The sequence below is a fragment of the Typopeltis vanoorti genome, chromosome 10 (genome assembly GCF_054136105.1).
Source record: "Typopeltis vanoorti isolate ZY-2024b chromosome 10, IOZ_Tvanoo_1.0, whole genome shotgun sequence".
NCBI lineage: Eukaryota > Metazoa > Arthropoda > Arachnida > Uropygi > Thelyphonidae > Typopeltis > Typopeltis vanoorti.
In genome coordinates, this window is record NC_143558.1 from 98,941,120 (window position 1) to 98,958,113 (window position 16,994).

General features: G+C 34.1%; 1 protein-coding gene across 2 annotated transcripts in view; it reads left to right on the forward strand.

Annotated features, from left to right (window-relative positions):
• The window catches only part of LOC150102626 (ubiquitin thioesterase OTUB1), a 120,971-nt gene that overhangs the window by 96,995 nt on the left and 6,982 nt on the right, over nucleotides 1–16,994 (forward strand). For both annotated transcript variants that reach the window (XM_090399018.1, XM_090399019.1), the window contains exon 7: nucleotides 8,113–8,203. In XM_090399018.1, the coding sequence (XP_090255144.1) occupies nucleotides 8,113–8,203 (91 nt within the window). The remainder of the gene's footprint in view (nucleotides 1–8,112; nucleotides 8,204–16,994) is intronic.

The following is a 16,994-nucleotide window of genomic DNA, read 5'->3' on the forward strand; positions in this document are numbered from 1 at the left end:
AACTACATGTACTAACAATTGTAACTCTTGCAATGTGTTTCAAATTCACACTTGCACATAAATTCTAATGTATTTAAAATAATTTGACAATTGTGGAATGAACTAAAGTACATGTGGATAAAAGCAGTATCAAGTAATGCTTCATCATCTTTAAGCACTAATATTAAAGTAAACATAAATTATTCAAACATAGCTGGAATCCGTAGTGAAATCTAGTCAGTGCCACGAGTTGTAAAGTTTCACAGTTGTATTTTCACTTTTAAATTTGTACTGATGTTAAGAGTTATCATGTAGAAGTTTAAAATTTATATATATAACCCAGTTTGTATTTTCTTTCATTTATTGATCATAATGAAGGATGAATTTATATAAATTATCCATAAACAATAATAGGAAAGACGATGAAATTTATCAAATCAAGAAAGCAGGTAATGTGGAGCCAGATTCACTTTTCATGATACACCACATGATCTGGTTCTTGACTTGTCTTTGCAAAATAATTCATCATCATCATCATTATCAATTTCCTGACATGTACCCTCAAGGGGTGTACAGGATATGATAGTACTACATGAAAAATTTAGATCATTACTAACTTCCTATCTACAATTTTCCTTCAAATCAGTCTGTTACTTGTCAAGACTCCAACATTATCAGATCTTATATTTCTATCTTCTAATGCACTTTTTACATCTTTCCACCAGTATATTGGTCTTCCTCTGGGTTTTTTTCCTGCCAACCTGGCAGAGAACACTTGTTTTGCTAATCTTTCCTCGCCCATTCATTTTAAGTGACCATACCACCTGAAATTAGTTCTACTAACACATTCCTGAATGCTGACAATGTCAAGTTCTTTCCTAATATCCTCGTTTTTAATATGATATTGCCATTGATGCCATCTGTTCATGCCTCTAATCTTTCTCAGAACTCTCATATCTGCAGTCTCTAGTCTTTGGTCAAGTGTTTTACTTCTGACCCAGCTCTCAGATCCATAAGTTAAAACTGGTTTGAACACTGTCTTCTATACCGCTAATTTAGTGTTCTGACTAATTTCTCTCTTATTCTATATAAATTTATTCAATTGACTTCCTACCATACCAGCTTTGTTGATTCTTTTGTCTATTTCCATATTTAATTTACCATCTTCACTAAAAATTGTGCTAAATAGCTGAAATGTTTTACTTGTTCCAGAGGTTCTCCGTTCACAATGCATTGACATTTTCAACGATTCTACCTATTTTTATTGTCTTTGTCTTTTTATTGCTGACCTTCATACCATATTACAACAGTTATTCAATTTAGTCAGGGAATCTTGCAAACTTGTAGCGGATTTATTTAGAAGTATAACATCGTCTGCATAAAGCGAAGAGCTGATATTAACATCTCCAATTCTGATATCATGTTTAATACCACTTTCCTTCATAATGTGATCCATAGAGATAATGAATAGCAGAGGGGATAATGTACATCCTTGTCTCACGCTAGATTTAACATTAAACCATCTTCCTGTACTTCAATTCTAACTGTCATCTTACAACTCAAATAAAGATTAAGTATTGCTTGCTATAATTTTCCATTGACACCATATAACTGTAGCATATTGAATAGCTTCTCTCTTCGCACTTTGTCTTATGCCTTTTCCAGATCGACAAAACTTAAATACAGATCTTTGTTATATTCCCATGCTTTCTCAACTATTTGTCGTAAATTGAAGATCTGATCCTGACAGCCTCTATTTGGCCTGAATCCAGCTTGTTCTTCACCAAGCTTTTCTTCCACAATTCTTCTCAACCGTTTCTCAAGTATGCTTGCATAGATCTTGCCAGGAACGCTCAGTAGGGAAATACCTCTGTAATTCTCGCATTCAGTTTTCTTTCCCTTTTTATATATGGGTACTCTTAGAGCTCTACTCCAATCATCAGGAATTCGTTCCTCTGTCCAGGCTTTCTGAACTATGCAATGCAGCCACTGTAAGACTTTTATACCACCATATTTCAGCATTTCTGATCGAATATCATCTACTCCTGCTGCCTTTCCACATTTCAAGCCTTTGATAGCTTTTTCTACTTCAAGTATCGATATGTATTTCTGACTATATGCCCATTGAGTGTTTTTTTACCACTGTGCTATCACTGCTTGTTTCATTTAGCAATTTTTCAAAGTAATTACTCCATACTTCAAGGATATCTTTTTCTTCTGTTTTCATGTCACCTTTTACAGCACTCTTTCCTCTATTCCTAAGCTTCTTCAACAACCTCCAGAATATTTTGCCACCTTTTTGATATTTATTTTGTATGTTCTTGCCAAAATCCTCCCATGACTTTTGTTTAGCTAGTTTTACACAGTGTTTAGCTTTCTTACATTTGTCTCTGTATTCTCTAAGAGCACAAGCTGACTTATTTGCCAGGAACTTTTGATATGCTTTCTTCTTTTCCTTCACTGCCTCTTTAACTTCCTGTGTCCACCATGGAGTTCTGATTTTTCTATCCTTGCAGACTACCTCACCACATGCCTCTCTAGAGCTGAATCAATCAGGGTTTTCTTCAAGGCTTGCCACTGAATCTCCTAGGTTTGGTTCCTGTTCTCAAACTCTTTCATTTTTTCTTCAATAATCTTTGTGTATTTTAGTCTACGGTTCACATCTGAGTGCTGCTCAACTTTTATTCGCTTTAAAACTTTCTTACATGTTATTCTTTTCAATAAGAAATTCAATTTTATCCTGCTCAAGACTAAATACTGATCACTTCCAATTTCAAATCCTCTGTACACTGGTGTCCTGCACCTTAAGAAAACATCACTATTGACAATAACATAGTCAGTGAGACTTTTCTTATTCCTTGCCTCTTCTCTCCATGTGAATTTGTGCACATTTTTATGTTGGAACATTTTATTAGTAATAACCAGGCCATGTCCTGAGCAGAAATCCAACAGATATTTGCCATTATTATTAGCTTTGCTCTTTTCTCCTAATTTTCCCAAAATATTTTTGTGTCTCACAATCATTTCCTGCTCTGCTATTTAGATCCCCGACAAGGACCAACTTTTCCTTTTTCATTGTGTCAGTTGCTTTTTCTAAAGCATGAAAAAATTCTTCCACTTCTACCTTGGTAGAACTTTCTGTGTGACCATAGTCACAAATAAGTCTTATTGTCCAATTTCCCCATTCTGATATTTGCTCACATCACTCTACTTGAGACTGCCTGCCATTCAAGAAGATTAGCTTTGTGTTTAGTGTTGAATACTATGGCTACTCCTTCTTTTCCTTGATTGTTATTGCCTGAATATAACATTTTGTATTTTTTGCTCAGAAAGATCTCACCAGTTTTTGTCTTTTTTGTTTCAACCACCCTTATGTCAATCTGGTACTTATCTAATTCCTCAGCTAGCTCCATTTCTTTGCCATTCAGGCTTTCTTATGTTGATAGTACTGATCTTTAACTCTGGTGACGTTAAGTTAGGGTGTGATTTCAGATTTGTTCCAGTAGCTGACTTTTCGCTGTTCGCCCTGGTTCCCTGGCGAAAACAACAGGGGCCTTGTTTATCCAGGCGACGCTCCAGCCGTCATGAAATTTTGTCATGTTGTACCATGTTGAAATAGTATTTTTTAAATAGCAGTATTAAAAAGTATTTTCATTATGTAAAATTTTTAAGCATTTAATTACACTGAACTAATTCATATTATGAGCTGTGAAAATGTGTTAAGGCTATGCTATATTACAATATTGTGCACCCACTTAAAGGATAAAGGCGTTGGAAGAATAAAATGTATACAGGTACTACAATATTTATTAATTCTGCCAATTTTAATTTTGTTTTTGTAATTACCGGTTTATTTTGTTAATAAAATTCTATTATGAGAAGAGTATAATTCATTTTTTTAAAATAATAGATTGTCTATTACATATGTCGTGCATACTGTAATATATGGATAATAAGGATGATATTGAACTGAATGAATGAATTGATTTGTTTAAAAAAATTATTGGATATTATAACTGTAATTTAATTTAAATGTATTCATGATGTGAAAAACTTACTTTGCGATGAAAAGCTTATGCTTTCTTGCACCCTTCAAGTGTGCAAGATTTGCTGTTTTCAAGTTACAACACTTAATGGTGGCTCATTTTTCTCACTTCTTGACAATCAAAAATCGAAGCATGCATGGAATGAAAAGAACACCAGAACGAAATCCTGGAATTAAGTGGAGGATACTGACTTTACTATGGAGAAGTATGGAGATTTTTGTTGCATTTTATAAGGCATGATTAGGCTACACATGGAGTACTGTGCACAGATTTGGTAACCTGGTTTTCAAAAGGCCAATTGGAGAGGGTCCAGAGGCGATTGACTAAGTTAGTAGTTTCTGATCTGGAATATTGAATACAAGGAAAGGTTGAGAAGATGCAATTACAGAGTCTAGTGGATAGGAGGAAGAGGGGGGGGGATGTGATAAAGATGTACATGTTGGTTAGGGGTTGTTATAGGATCATTGTTGAAGAGGTTTTTCATGAAATGGTGAGAGATCAGGGGAGAACAAAAGGTCATTCCTGGAAGCTGTATAGGGAGGATGTAACGGGAGTGAGAATCAGGTTTTTTCCATGCAGAGTTGTGAATGATTGGAATGCCTTGTCTGAGAGTGTGGTGACTGCAGAGAATTTGAATATGTTTAAGGTATGGTATGATGAGCCATATGTATGTATGTATTACAAATGGACCTCCTAGATGAGTCTTTGACTCCATGGGGTCTTGGGGTAATAATAATGATAAATATCAGCTACTGGCAACTCTCATCCATTCACCTAAGGACAAACTCTCTTCTTTATCACATTCTCACATCCAAGAGTTTATGAAGTGCCCTATTCTTGTGACCTGGTTTATTATGGACAGACAGGAAGAACTGTTGATATCTTCTGCCTTGGTGAACGTAAAAAATACATCCGGCACTATTGTTATGGCAAGTCGGGTCTAGCGGACCCAACTTGCAATAACCCTTGGATACCCCTTCATACAGGATCAAATAGAAGAAAACAAAAGTGCTACACAGAAGTCATAAGTCTGAGAGATTGTTTTTGGAATCAATAGCAGCTTTAAAAGATACTTCAAACCTCAAGTATGGCTGTATAAATTTACCAAAAATCTGGGGGATTGTCATTTTAAGATTTAATTAATACTTGATTTCTTCCTTTCTTTCAACAGATGGTTCCAAATTAGGACTTTAGTTCCTTGTGATGTCTGTTACAATTTTTTTTTTTAAACTAGTCCCACTGTTGTACCAAATTGTTGTTGTTTCATGTACTGTGACATGATTTTCTTCCTTTCTTTCAACAGATGGTTCCAAATTAGGACTTAAGATGAACTAGAAAGGGAAGAGATGATCAGTAAAACGTCAGAAATTTTATTATGCATGTATATAGTACACACATTTGTTTCAGACTAGACATAAAAAAAATCTTATGGTTCGAGTTTTGTTACTGACATCATACTGTTGTTAAAAAAAAAAAAAAGTTTGTGCTTTTGTGCATTTACTAATTAAGAATTAAAATAGGTTGCAAGTTTTACTCTGTTTACAAATTATTTTGAACCACACATAAGTTAGTGATAAACTTTGAAGTTTAAGTTGTTAATTCATTTCACTTGATTGATGTTTTCCTTAGTAGATATTATGATGATTATTATTAAGCAAGACCTCCCGGGAGTCAGGGACTTATTGTGGGAAGCCACATACTACACACACCAGCTATCATACTTATTCTTGAATTCATTCGCACTACTGCTTGCACTCACAACATCCAATGGCAATCCATTCCAATCATGCTCCACCCTATGAGAGAAAATGCTAGTCCTCACTCCCTTCTTAGCAGCATTCATTCTCAGCTCCCAAGGATGCCTTCTTGTCCTTTCCCCACCCTCCATAAATTGAAAAATTCCATCAGTTGAAATTCTGTATGGCCCTTTTAGAAGTTTGTAAGTCTCAATCATATCACCCCTCTTTCTCCTGTTTGCTAGTTTCTGCAGTCTACAAATAATAATTAATAATATAAATTTGTTACATTATTGTCTTTGTGAATTTTAGTGGAAAAAACAGTGCTGTAGATTATAAGGATATTATTAATCCATTAATATTATAATCCGATAAGATAGAAAATTAATGTTTTGAAATTTACAGAGTTTGAGAATATAACTTCAGCATAGAAATTGCCTTAGATTAGAACTACTTAAAAGAAATGGACTCTGTCCAGGAGCCCATATAGTTGCCTTTTATTGGTGCTTTTAAGTTTTGGTGACCTGATGGTTGTTCTGAATTGTTGGTTCTCATCAGACTGGCCAGAAACCTGACGAGAGCAAAAACCTTACAATCAGTATCATGGATGTCAGAAGGTTATATTATTCATAAATGAACTCTTGGTCAATGCATGAATAAATTATTGAAATAAAGAGAGTTATATTCTCATAAACTCTCTAGTTTATATAGCCATACTTGTTGAGGCAAGAGGAGTGCTTTATACCTGATGCTGATTCTAAAAATAGTCTTTCAAACCTGTAGTGACTTCTATATAGGCACAGTTTTTCTTCTTCCATTTAATCTTGCATGAGGGAATATCCAGAGCATGGTCTGCCAGTCCAGACTTGCCATACAGATGATTGCAGATGCTAACAGATCTACCAATCTGTCCAAAAGTAGGCTGAGCTGCAAGCACAATGACATTTATACACACCAAAATGTGCAAAAGGATGATGTTGATCCATAGGAGAAAGGATAAAATTAGCTAGCTGTGTGTGTGTGTGTGTGTGTGTGTGTGTGTGGTTTTGAAGGTAGTAAGGAGATTACATTTGCAGAGAACTTTAGTTGTCTTTTCAGATATACCTTTAACATAACGTATAGGAATGGTTTTGTTGTGACCTTGTATTTTGGTTGTAGGAGGGATGGAGCCTGCAGTATTTTATTTTATGGGGTTTAAAAACAGTGTGCTGAAGATACCGAAGTTCAGATTCCAAGGTTGTGCCATTAGAACATATACACCTGGCTGTGTGTGCAAGTGTTTTGAGGATGTCATACTGTTAGGATGGATGGTGGTGTATTGCTTGTGTTCTCATGGCCAGTTTTGTCTGTTTTGAGGAATGAAAAACCGAAATTTATCAGAAGGAAAATCCTATACTTTTGTATAAGAGACTGGCTAACTCACCTTCAGTTGAAAAGATTGCTTATGCAAGTATCTTCCGTTATGTGTATGTTTTCTATAAACACAATAGAGTAATGAACCATCTGGTAGTGTCACTAGTTTGTCTAGGAAAGGGAGATAGTTTCTCTTTCTATGGTGAAGTGTATTTTTGAATATTGATTGTTTGGACAATAACTGCATCCACAATCATCTCTAATTCAAGTCAGGACTGGCAGACTGTGCTTTAGATATTCCTTCATGCAGGATTAAATGGAAGAAGACATCTGTACTACACAGAAGTTGTTATGGGTCTGAGAGACTAGTTTTAGAATTGGTATCAGCTGTGAATCACTCTACTAACTACAATAAGTATGGCTATTATTTTTCAAAAGATCTGGGAGACAGTCATTCAAAGACCACACCAACACAAACTTCTCCAAATTAACTTCACTATTATCCAGCCCCTAGAATCTTGTTAGGACATTGGTTCCTTATCTTTTACAATTTGAATTGCTTTTGTAACATTCTAATGAGTTCTATGTGTCACCAGAGTTATAATTTGTGCTCTGGTGATGCTGGTTAGAAAACCAGCAAAATATTAGCATTTCATTGTTTCTTCTGGTTTTGTTTCTACTATGAAGCTCTATTTAGGAGTTTGTAATTTATAAATAATAATATAATATAATTTATGAATTTATAATTTTTATAATTCAGGAGAAAAATATTTCTTTACTCCAGTGCAAAATGTAATTACATTTGTTTCTCCAATATTTTTGAATAAATTTCTTAGTTAAGTTACATGATTTTTCATATTTTAGTTTTTTTTATAAAGTTCATCTTGTTTAAAATAAGGCATTTTATTTGCCTTAGAGGTTATAAAGTTTTATTCTATTAGAAGCATTATAATTTTGCAATGTGCACAATATCTTCTTTTTTTTTTCCCCTTGTGAAGGTTATTGACTTCTGGTCATTTACAAAAAGAAGAAATTTTTTTCACGCATTTTATTGAAGGTGAACGAACTGTGAAAGAATTTTGTCATCAGGTAAGTCATTTGGAAACATCCAGTGCTAAATGTAATTTCATATGTTTCTATGTATGCATGAAGTAGGTACAACACCAACAGTTGAGGAGTGGGGAATGGAGACACTTGGGATATTTGGAGTTGGAAGTTTTTTTTCCCCCCACTTGGTTAGACTATAATAAATTTAGTTTAATCCTTTATCCAAGTGTAAGCAAACAAAGTTTGCGCCTGAAGTATCATCAGGACTGAAGCCACTCGTGGTAAAGGTGGATTTAGCTCTTATCACTCCTTGTCTTAGTATCTCCCATAATGCAAAGCACATCTCCTTGCGGACATGTATAATGCTATGCATTAAGGGAAAGGTCACACTACCCAGACCGGTTTCGAACTTTATTGAGGTCTCGTCAATGGGATATTGTTAGGTAAATTCAGGGGCTGTAACATGGCACAAGTATTGAAGAATGATACCATCCCAAGAAATGGGGGAAAAAAAGCAAGGGAATGAGAAAGAGCAAAGGAGAAGTCATGAAGTAAAGTTGATCTAATATTTACTGTCTGTTGTAATAGTATTTATGGGAGGAGTAATTTGTATATCTAACTGTCAGCCATCAAACTTGTGTCCCATTGCCTCATTCTGATTTGTCTCAAACAAATGGAGAAGGTCATCACTATGTCTATCCTCTTCAATACATTGAAGGCCCACCAATTACGTAGTTGGTGATCACAAATGTCAGAGTAAGAGATCTAGCCAACACTTATTTAGCAAACTGTGTCCAGAGGCAGATCTGCTCTGCTTCTGGGCACAGGCCATAAAAAAAAAAAAAAAGATTTGGAGAAACAAAACTCTGATTGGCCCTGAATATTTCCAGGCTGTTGAATTGGTTTGACATAGAAGCCTACTTGCCAAACAATTCTAGAGCTGTGTACTTTCATCCCATTGTCTTTTCCCTATATATTCGCAACCTTCTCTACAAATGCTATCCATAGTTTTTTCTTAAAATGCACGTGATAACACCAGAAAAGAATGAAGATTTTTAATTTTCAGATCAAATTACATTGATTTTTAAAAAAAAAAATTTTATTATTCATTCTTTTCTTGTGTTATCGTGTGAATTTTAAGAAATGTTATGGCACAAGTATTCTTAAAACAAATACCTGTAGTTTTGCTGATGACAGCTCCATTCCTAGTCTTCATTTGACCAACCTTGTTGTGTTCAAGTGATCGAAGCCAAGACCTCCATAACCAGCATATTAAGCAGTGACCTTGCAATTCCCAATTATGAAGGTAAGTACATTAGATGCAGTAAAGAATTTAGTATTATTTATTTTTAATTTTGCTAATTAGTAATTTTTTTTAAAGCAAATTTTGGGATTCATCCATTAAAAAAGAAAAGTAAATCTAAGCAGTTGCAATCTTTTATGGTTTAAGATCTAGGACCCTTCTCTATAGTTTTAAGGTATCTCTAATAAATTGAATAGTGGTATCGCAAATCAGCAATTGAAAATCATTTACCTTAAGGTAAATGATTTTCAATTGCTGATTTGCTATTAAAGACTTGTCTAACAGGCTGGCAAAGTGGGATGAACTTTGCAGTTCTTATTCTTCATTTGTGTAGTTATATGATTTCAAAAGGATCAAGCTATTTCTTTCTTGTATTGTCTTTCATGTCTGTGTTTTCCTTCATGTTCAAGTTGCATAGCTTAGAAATTAGCATGGTAATTTCTTATTGTGCTCGCATGTGTTAAATTGTGAATGAAGATATTTGAGAATTATAATTCTTCATTCGCATTTAATATAATCTGCTATAACTTAAGCAAGACTTGTAAATATTATTTGATGTCAATCTCTTGCTTGTAAATTATTATTCATGTAATTACTTTGAATTTGTTTATTATTGTTTAATTATATAATTTTGAGATATGTATTAGTAATGAAAGAACTCTGTGTTAAAATGTCATTCAATTTATTTTATTTATTTCTGTGTTAATATTATAAGAAGCTGTGCAAATATATTATAAGAATTAGTATTTATCATATTTAAATGTATATTATATGAATTGTAAAATATCCTTTTATTTTGTTTCTGTACGTAAGAGTGATTTTATGTAATTCTTCTGATTGAATTTGATTGGCTGCTAAAGGAGAAACAGAGTTTGTTTTAGTCAGCGTGTGTTTAGAACGTGAACGGCTGTGATATGGAGTGAAGCCAGTAGATGTAAGCTGAACTGGCTAGAACCGGGTTTTGGTGGGAAGAATGAACGGTTTTAATTGGAAAATGAAAGCAAAGAGAGGGGAGAAGTGTTCAGGACAAGGAGTGAAGTAACGGGTGGCAGTAAGGGGATTTGGGAAATGCCATAAATAGATTAAGAAAGGACCAGGAAATTAATAGGCAATTCAGAATATTTCTACGGAATTCTAAAATTACGACGGATTTCACTTGTTTTGAGGAAGAATAGTGCAAAGCTGAATTTAATGCATAGAAGAAAATAAGGAATAAATAGATTACCTAAAATGAGTGCATCATGACTTGTGAAGCTCTGTTTAATATTTCAGTTATTACAGTGAAGATTTCTTTTGAATAGTGTTACTTCAAAGTAATAGTTAACTACAGTTTTAAGTGTGCCTATAGTGAATCCAATGTGTAAAAGGTGTAACCCGGTAAGAGCAGTCTTTTTTATATTTCAGCATGAAGAAATAAGAGTTAGCTCCACCTGTTATATCTTAACATTAACTGTGATGTTCTACTAAAAATAGCCGAAGTAAGGAGCTTTAAATTGTTTCCCCCCTTGAAATGATAACTGCCTCATAATTAAATTAAGTGTTTGTTGACTAAGAGAGAATTAAAGAATTCTACCTTAAGAATAATTACTGTAAAATTCTGGAACATTGAACTGTGTGAACCATTTTCAATTATTCGGAAGAATATAGAATTGACAGCTGAATGTTTTGATGCCTAATGTTTTATGTTCGTTATGAGTATTTGAACTAAGTTGATGTATAAAAGTATTGAATATCTCATTGAATAGAGACAAGTTGTGATAATAGTATTTAAGTGTTGAAGAATAAGATCTGTAAATGTAACTTTAATTTTTAAACCAAACCGAGTGGCTACTAGTGTCTCAGAGATATTTTGAATATTGTTCAATTAGATTATCTTGCTTAGAAAATTATACCTAGATGTACATATTATATAACCCTGCATTAAATGTTTTGTTTTATTGAATTCAATTTGATGTTTGCCTGATTTTCTTTCATTGTACTGCTCATAAAAATTTATTGGACCTTGCGGAAGCCTTAAAATATAATATTAACCTCGGCCTGTAGAAAAGTGAGATTGTAAATGTTAGTTGATGATTGATTCCTCTGCAATATATAGACTAATCTGAATATAAAGTGGTGCAGGATAATATAAATTTATTTATATTTGGATCAGTATCAACATGTAACAAATAAAAATGGAATTTTAAGGAAATAACGATAAGTTCAATTAACCAACATAAATGAATCAGTCAGCAAGATGGAATGACACAACACATGCACACGAAGCAGAAAATGTTATTAAATCCTGCTACAAAATGTTTTACCTACCTCTGGATGATTTTGATTCGTTATTCCTCAAAAAACTTGGAGGAATATTAAATAAAAAAATTTGCATATATTTTGATCACCGCAGATAATCCAATGTAAAGACATGTTGGCCTGTGGTTTGTATGTATTTTTGAAAATGTGTTTTGGTTGCATTATTCCTCCACTGCTTGCAGTGATTTTGATTTCAATAAATGCCTTCCTAATTTCACATGCCACGATGTGCCTTATTATTTATTTTTTAAAAGGAAAGAATGAGGTCAAAAGTTTGTATACACTGGATACAAAATGTCGTCTGCCCCCATTGAACTTTCTCTGTTCTTAAAGCAGGGCTCCAAAGTTGATTTCTGTTTTGTATTGTCTTTCATATCCTTGTTCCACTGGTTAGCTGTAGCTTAGAAATTAGCCTAGTTACTTTCTTATTGTGCTAATGTCAGTAATTTCTAAAGTAATGGAGAAATCCATTATTAGCAAACTTTATTCTACCTGAAAACATGTAAACTAATAGGTGATCAGTATGGATCCTGTCTGTGTTGATTCTGACTGTGTCTCAGTCAGCATCAATAATGCACTGCGCTTAGAAAGATCTGGGTTTGAATCTCCAGTTTCATATGACTATTTATGATGGTTTTGAGGGAGTTGCATTAAAATAATAATAATAATATGAGGTGCTATCAAAAAGAAACTGATCTAGGCTAATAAAATCTTTACAACTTACTCAGTTTAAATTTGGACTCGGATCCCTTCAAAGTAGTCCCATTCCAATTCATGCAGCGATCCCTGCTTTTACCATGCTCTAAATGCTTTCTGAGAGTTTTTTTTGTTGAAGTTCATCATGCACTGCTTGCAATTTGTCTTGAATCTCCATAACAGTGTCGAACCACTACTTCAGCTTCATTTTTAGAAACAAAAAGAAGTCAAAAGGGGCTAAATCTGGCAAGTAAGGAGGACATGGGATGACTGCCATGCTGTTGACTGCCAAAAACTCTTGCATTGTTAAGGTGCTGTATGTGGGGAGCATTGTCATGGTGGAGCAGCCAGTTGCATCTTTGCAACAGTGCTGGTCTTTTGCAACAAAAGTCTTCTCTCAACCACCTTAAAACATTACAGTAGAATTCTGCATTAACCGTCTGACTGGATGGGACAAATTCTCAGTATACAATCCCCTTAATGTTGAAAAATATAATCAACATACTCTTTGCCACACTTCTGACTTGCCTTGCCTTCTTTGGTCTTGGGAAATGTGGACTCTTCATTGTAACAATTGCTGTTTTGTATCCAGATCATAGCTGTAAGCCAAAATCTCATCCCTAGTGATTACCCTTGAGATGAAGGTTGAGTCATCAATGGCCTTTTGATGAAGATCTTGACAGATGTTCTCGGTGTTCCTTCTGGTCACAAGTCATGAGATGGGGAACGAACTTGGCAGCAACGTGATGCATGTTCAAATCTCTGGTGATGAGTGCTTGAGCTGCTCCATATGAAATCCCAATTCTGTCAGCAACTTCCTGGATGGCGGTGTATCAATCTGCACTGATGATCTGTCGAATTTTTTCAACATTTTTGTAGGTTGTGCTGGTGGGTAGTCATCCCAGCTTCTCATCATCCTCCAAGCTGGTTCTGCCCTTCTTAAAACTTGAGTGCCACTCAAAACACTGATTTTGGTTTATGGCTTCATTTTCATATGAAATAATTTAAGGGTCTCTGTGGCTGATTTCCCCAGTTTTGCACAAAATTTTACATTTGCCCCTTGTTCTAATTTTATGGCGAAATTGCAGAACAGTACAAAAATGTGATAAGAATAACGTGTTACATTCTGGTGCACACAGCTCAATGCCACATAGCATGCTGACTCAACAGTCTATGCCACTGACACCTGGTAGCTTGAGACCATAACTCGATCTGTCGCCAAGTATCTGGCTCGGTCCAGTTTCTTTTTGATAGCATCCAATATATCTTAAATAGCCTCTAATGTCTATGCTAGAAAAGCTCATTCCTCTCTCTTGTGCATGCACACAAAATAAACAAAAACAAAAAAAACTCCTTTCCGAAACTTACTTTTGATAATACTCAAATCACATAGACAACTTGACATTTCTCTTCTTCAGATAAGTTTAACTTTTTTATCTTTCATGATGTAAGCACAATACAAGTATTGCCTCTTCGTTACCAAGAAACCCTCTCTCTTGCATGCGTGCACACACACAAAAAAATATTAAAAAAATAAATAAATAAACTCCTTTACTAATCTTACTTTTGATAATACTCAAATCACGTAGACAAATTGACATTTCTCTTCTTCAGATAAGTTTAACTTTTTTATCTTTCATAATGTAAGCATATTACAAGTATTTCCTCTTCGTCACCAAGAAACCAAATTTTTTTTGCGTGCTCATAGTTTTAGCTCCGAACAACTGTTGGTCATATATAAATCATATTCATTCAGCTGTTGAATACTCTTCTTATATTTGCACTAGTGCCACTAAAAATGATTTTATAAAAAAGTACAGTTGATCCTTGAACAACGCGGGGGTTAGGGGCACCGACCACCCTCGTTGTTTGAAAATCCTCGTATAACTCTTTTGACTCACCAAAAAATTAACTACTAATAGCCTACTGTTGACCAGAAACCTTGCTGATAACATAAACAGTTGATCAACACATATTTTGTATGGTATGTATACTATATTCTTACAATAAAGTAAGCTAGAGAAAAGAAAATGTTATTAAAGAAAATCATAAGGAAGAGAAAATACGTTTACAGTACTGTATCTATCGATACCGTTAGTTTGTTGTCTGTTTACAAGAAGAATCATATGCCTGTCAGTACCTACATCAATATTGTCTTATATCATACAAAACACTGTAGATGTTATATGTATTACTAACACTAGACATTAAAAATGAAAAGGTAACGTGAAAAAGAAATTCATATTTATTTACCGGTGTAATGATTCATTCATAATGAAGCAGCAGCAATATGATTGCTTTATGGTAGCCTAGTGCAATCGATACAATTGCTTCGCAGTAGCCTAGCCTACACACTTACGAATGAATTGTTATAAAATTTTTACTTTATGCTAATTAATTAATTTAACTAATTAACAGTTAATTTTATGCAGTTATGATTTAATATTGCATCTTTACATTTGTTTGCATTTCTCTCGACTGCAAATGGCCATGTATGGTCTATGTTTGTGTGCGTAAGTTTTGATAAATCTTAACTTTTTATAATCGATCTATGTATATTTTATGGTAGTAAATGATAAAATAGACTAGTGTCTACATATTCATTTTACACAAATTATGGACCCTACAACCATGTTATAAATAATTATTTTAATTTCCCGATGTTTCAACCTTCATAATTAAGGTCATCATCTGGAGTGGTAGGAGTTTATGTGTATATACAAAGACAAGCTAAATTACATTTCACACAGTATGCTGAAGAAACAATGATTTGATCAACGGTTATTCTACTGGCTTGACCTCTAGTGAAAATAAAATAAAATTACAATAAATAAATAAATGAAATAAAATAAATTAACTACATCAAAGCTGTATTCTATATTCATCCGAGAAACATTCTTTCATATAGATAGTTTTCTTACAGTAACAATGATGTCCTATTTTTAACATGACAATTGTTATATTAGATTTAGGATTATCTACAGTCCTGTTTATAGGTAACTCTTAGGAAGAAAGGTTCCATATTCTTGGGATTTTTAGATCATTGTTGTTAAGATTAGGGCAATTGATAAGAATCTCACAGGCCTCCTTAAATTTACGTTCATACCATGCTTTGGTGTGATGTAAACAACAGGTGCTTTTCCAGTCAATTCTATGTAAAGTGTTCAGGTCATGATCAGAAAGACCAGCTTGACTATAGTTATTATATTTAATGTGTCGTTTATGTTCCTTTTTTTCTGATTGGAATTATGCATCCTGTTTCTCCTATATAGGACAAATTACAGGTGCCATAAATATGATATACTCCAGGATGAACCAGCAGAAGGAGTGGATCCTTGGATGAGTTGAGTAAGTTCTTTAATTTGGCAGGAGGTTTAAAGGTGGCTTTAAGGTTGTATTTTTGTAGTATTCTGTTTATTTTGTCTGATATCCCTTTGATGTATGGAATGGTTACAGTTTTATTGTAGTCTTGTTTATTTTTGTTTTTAAGTGAGGTCTGTACAGTATTTTTTGATAGTATTTTTGCTCTAACCATTTTTAGGAAGGTATTGCTGATAACTTTTAATTCGTCTTTAAGTGCTTGTTCATTGGAGCAAACCTTCAAAGCCCTGTTTTTTAGTGTATTAATGACCCCTAGTTTTTGTGTTGGGTGGTGGTAGGAGTTTATGTGTTGGTTTCTGCTAAACAGTGAAGGAAAGCCTGCCAGAAGGAAGACGTGTGACAAGTGTATCTAGAAATGGAAGTGTGCTCTGCTTTTTAATTTCAGTTGTGAATTGTATGCGTTTGTGTAGGAGGAATGACCTACCACTCAAGGAGTGGTAGGTCATTCCCTCTCCTATATTAAAAACACACAACACTTTGTAAACAAAATCAAAGACATTACATTGGAAAAAGATGATTTATTAGTCAGTTCTGATGTCTCTGCCCTCTTCACAAATGTCCCAATCGATGACACAATCCTATTACAGGACAGATTCTCTCCTAATATCACAGTTCTCTTTGCGCATGTACTACGTTCTGGCTATTTTGTGTGGCAAAACACTTTCTACCTACAAAAAGAAGGCACAGCCATGGGCTCACCATTATCCCCCCCTCCCATTGCTAACTTTTACATGGAACATTTTGAGCAACATGCTCTAGATTCCTCTCCTTTAAAACCCAAAGTCTAGCTTATATATGTTGACGATGTTTTCGCTATCTGGCCCCATGGCTGCCAGACATTAGACACTTTCCTCCACCAGATGATGACCTTAATATGGAGATCGAAACATTGGGAAATTAAAATGATTATTTATAACATGGTTGTAAAGTCCATAATTTGTGTAAAATGAATGCTAATCACCATGTAATACTAAAGGAAAAGTGTTTACATATATTTTATGCATTCATGACATACCTAACTTTTTCCTAATTTTTTCGATATTTCTAGGCTACGTGGTTCATCTGCGAGTTTTTTGAAAGTGTTGCAAATCTCCAAAAAATTTTCCAATATATTCCAATTTATTAAAAAAAATCTGCATATAAGTAGAACTGCAC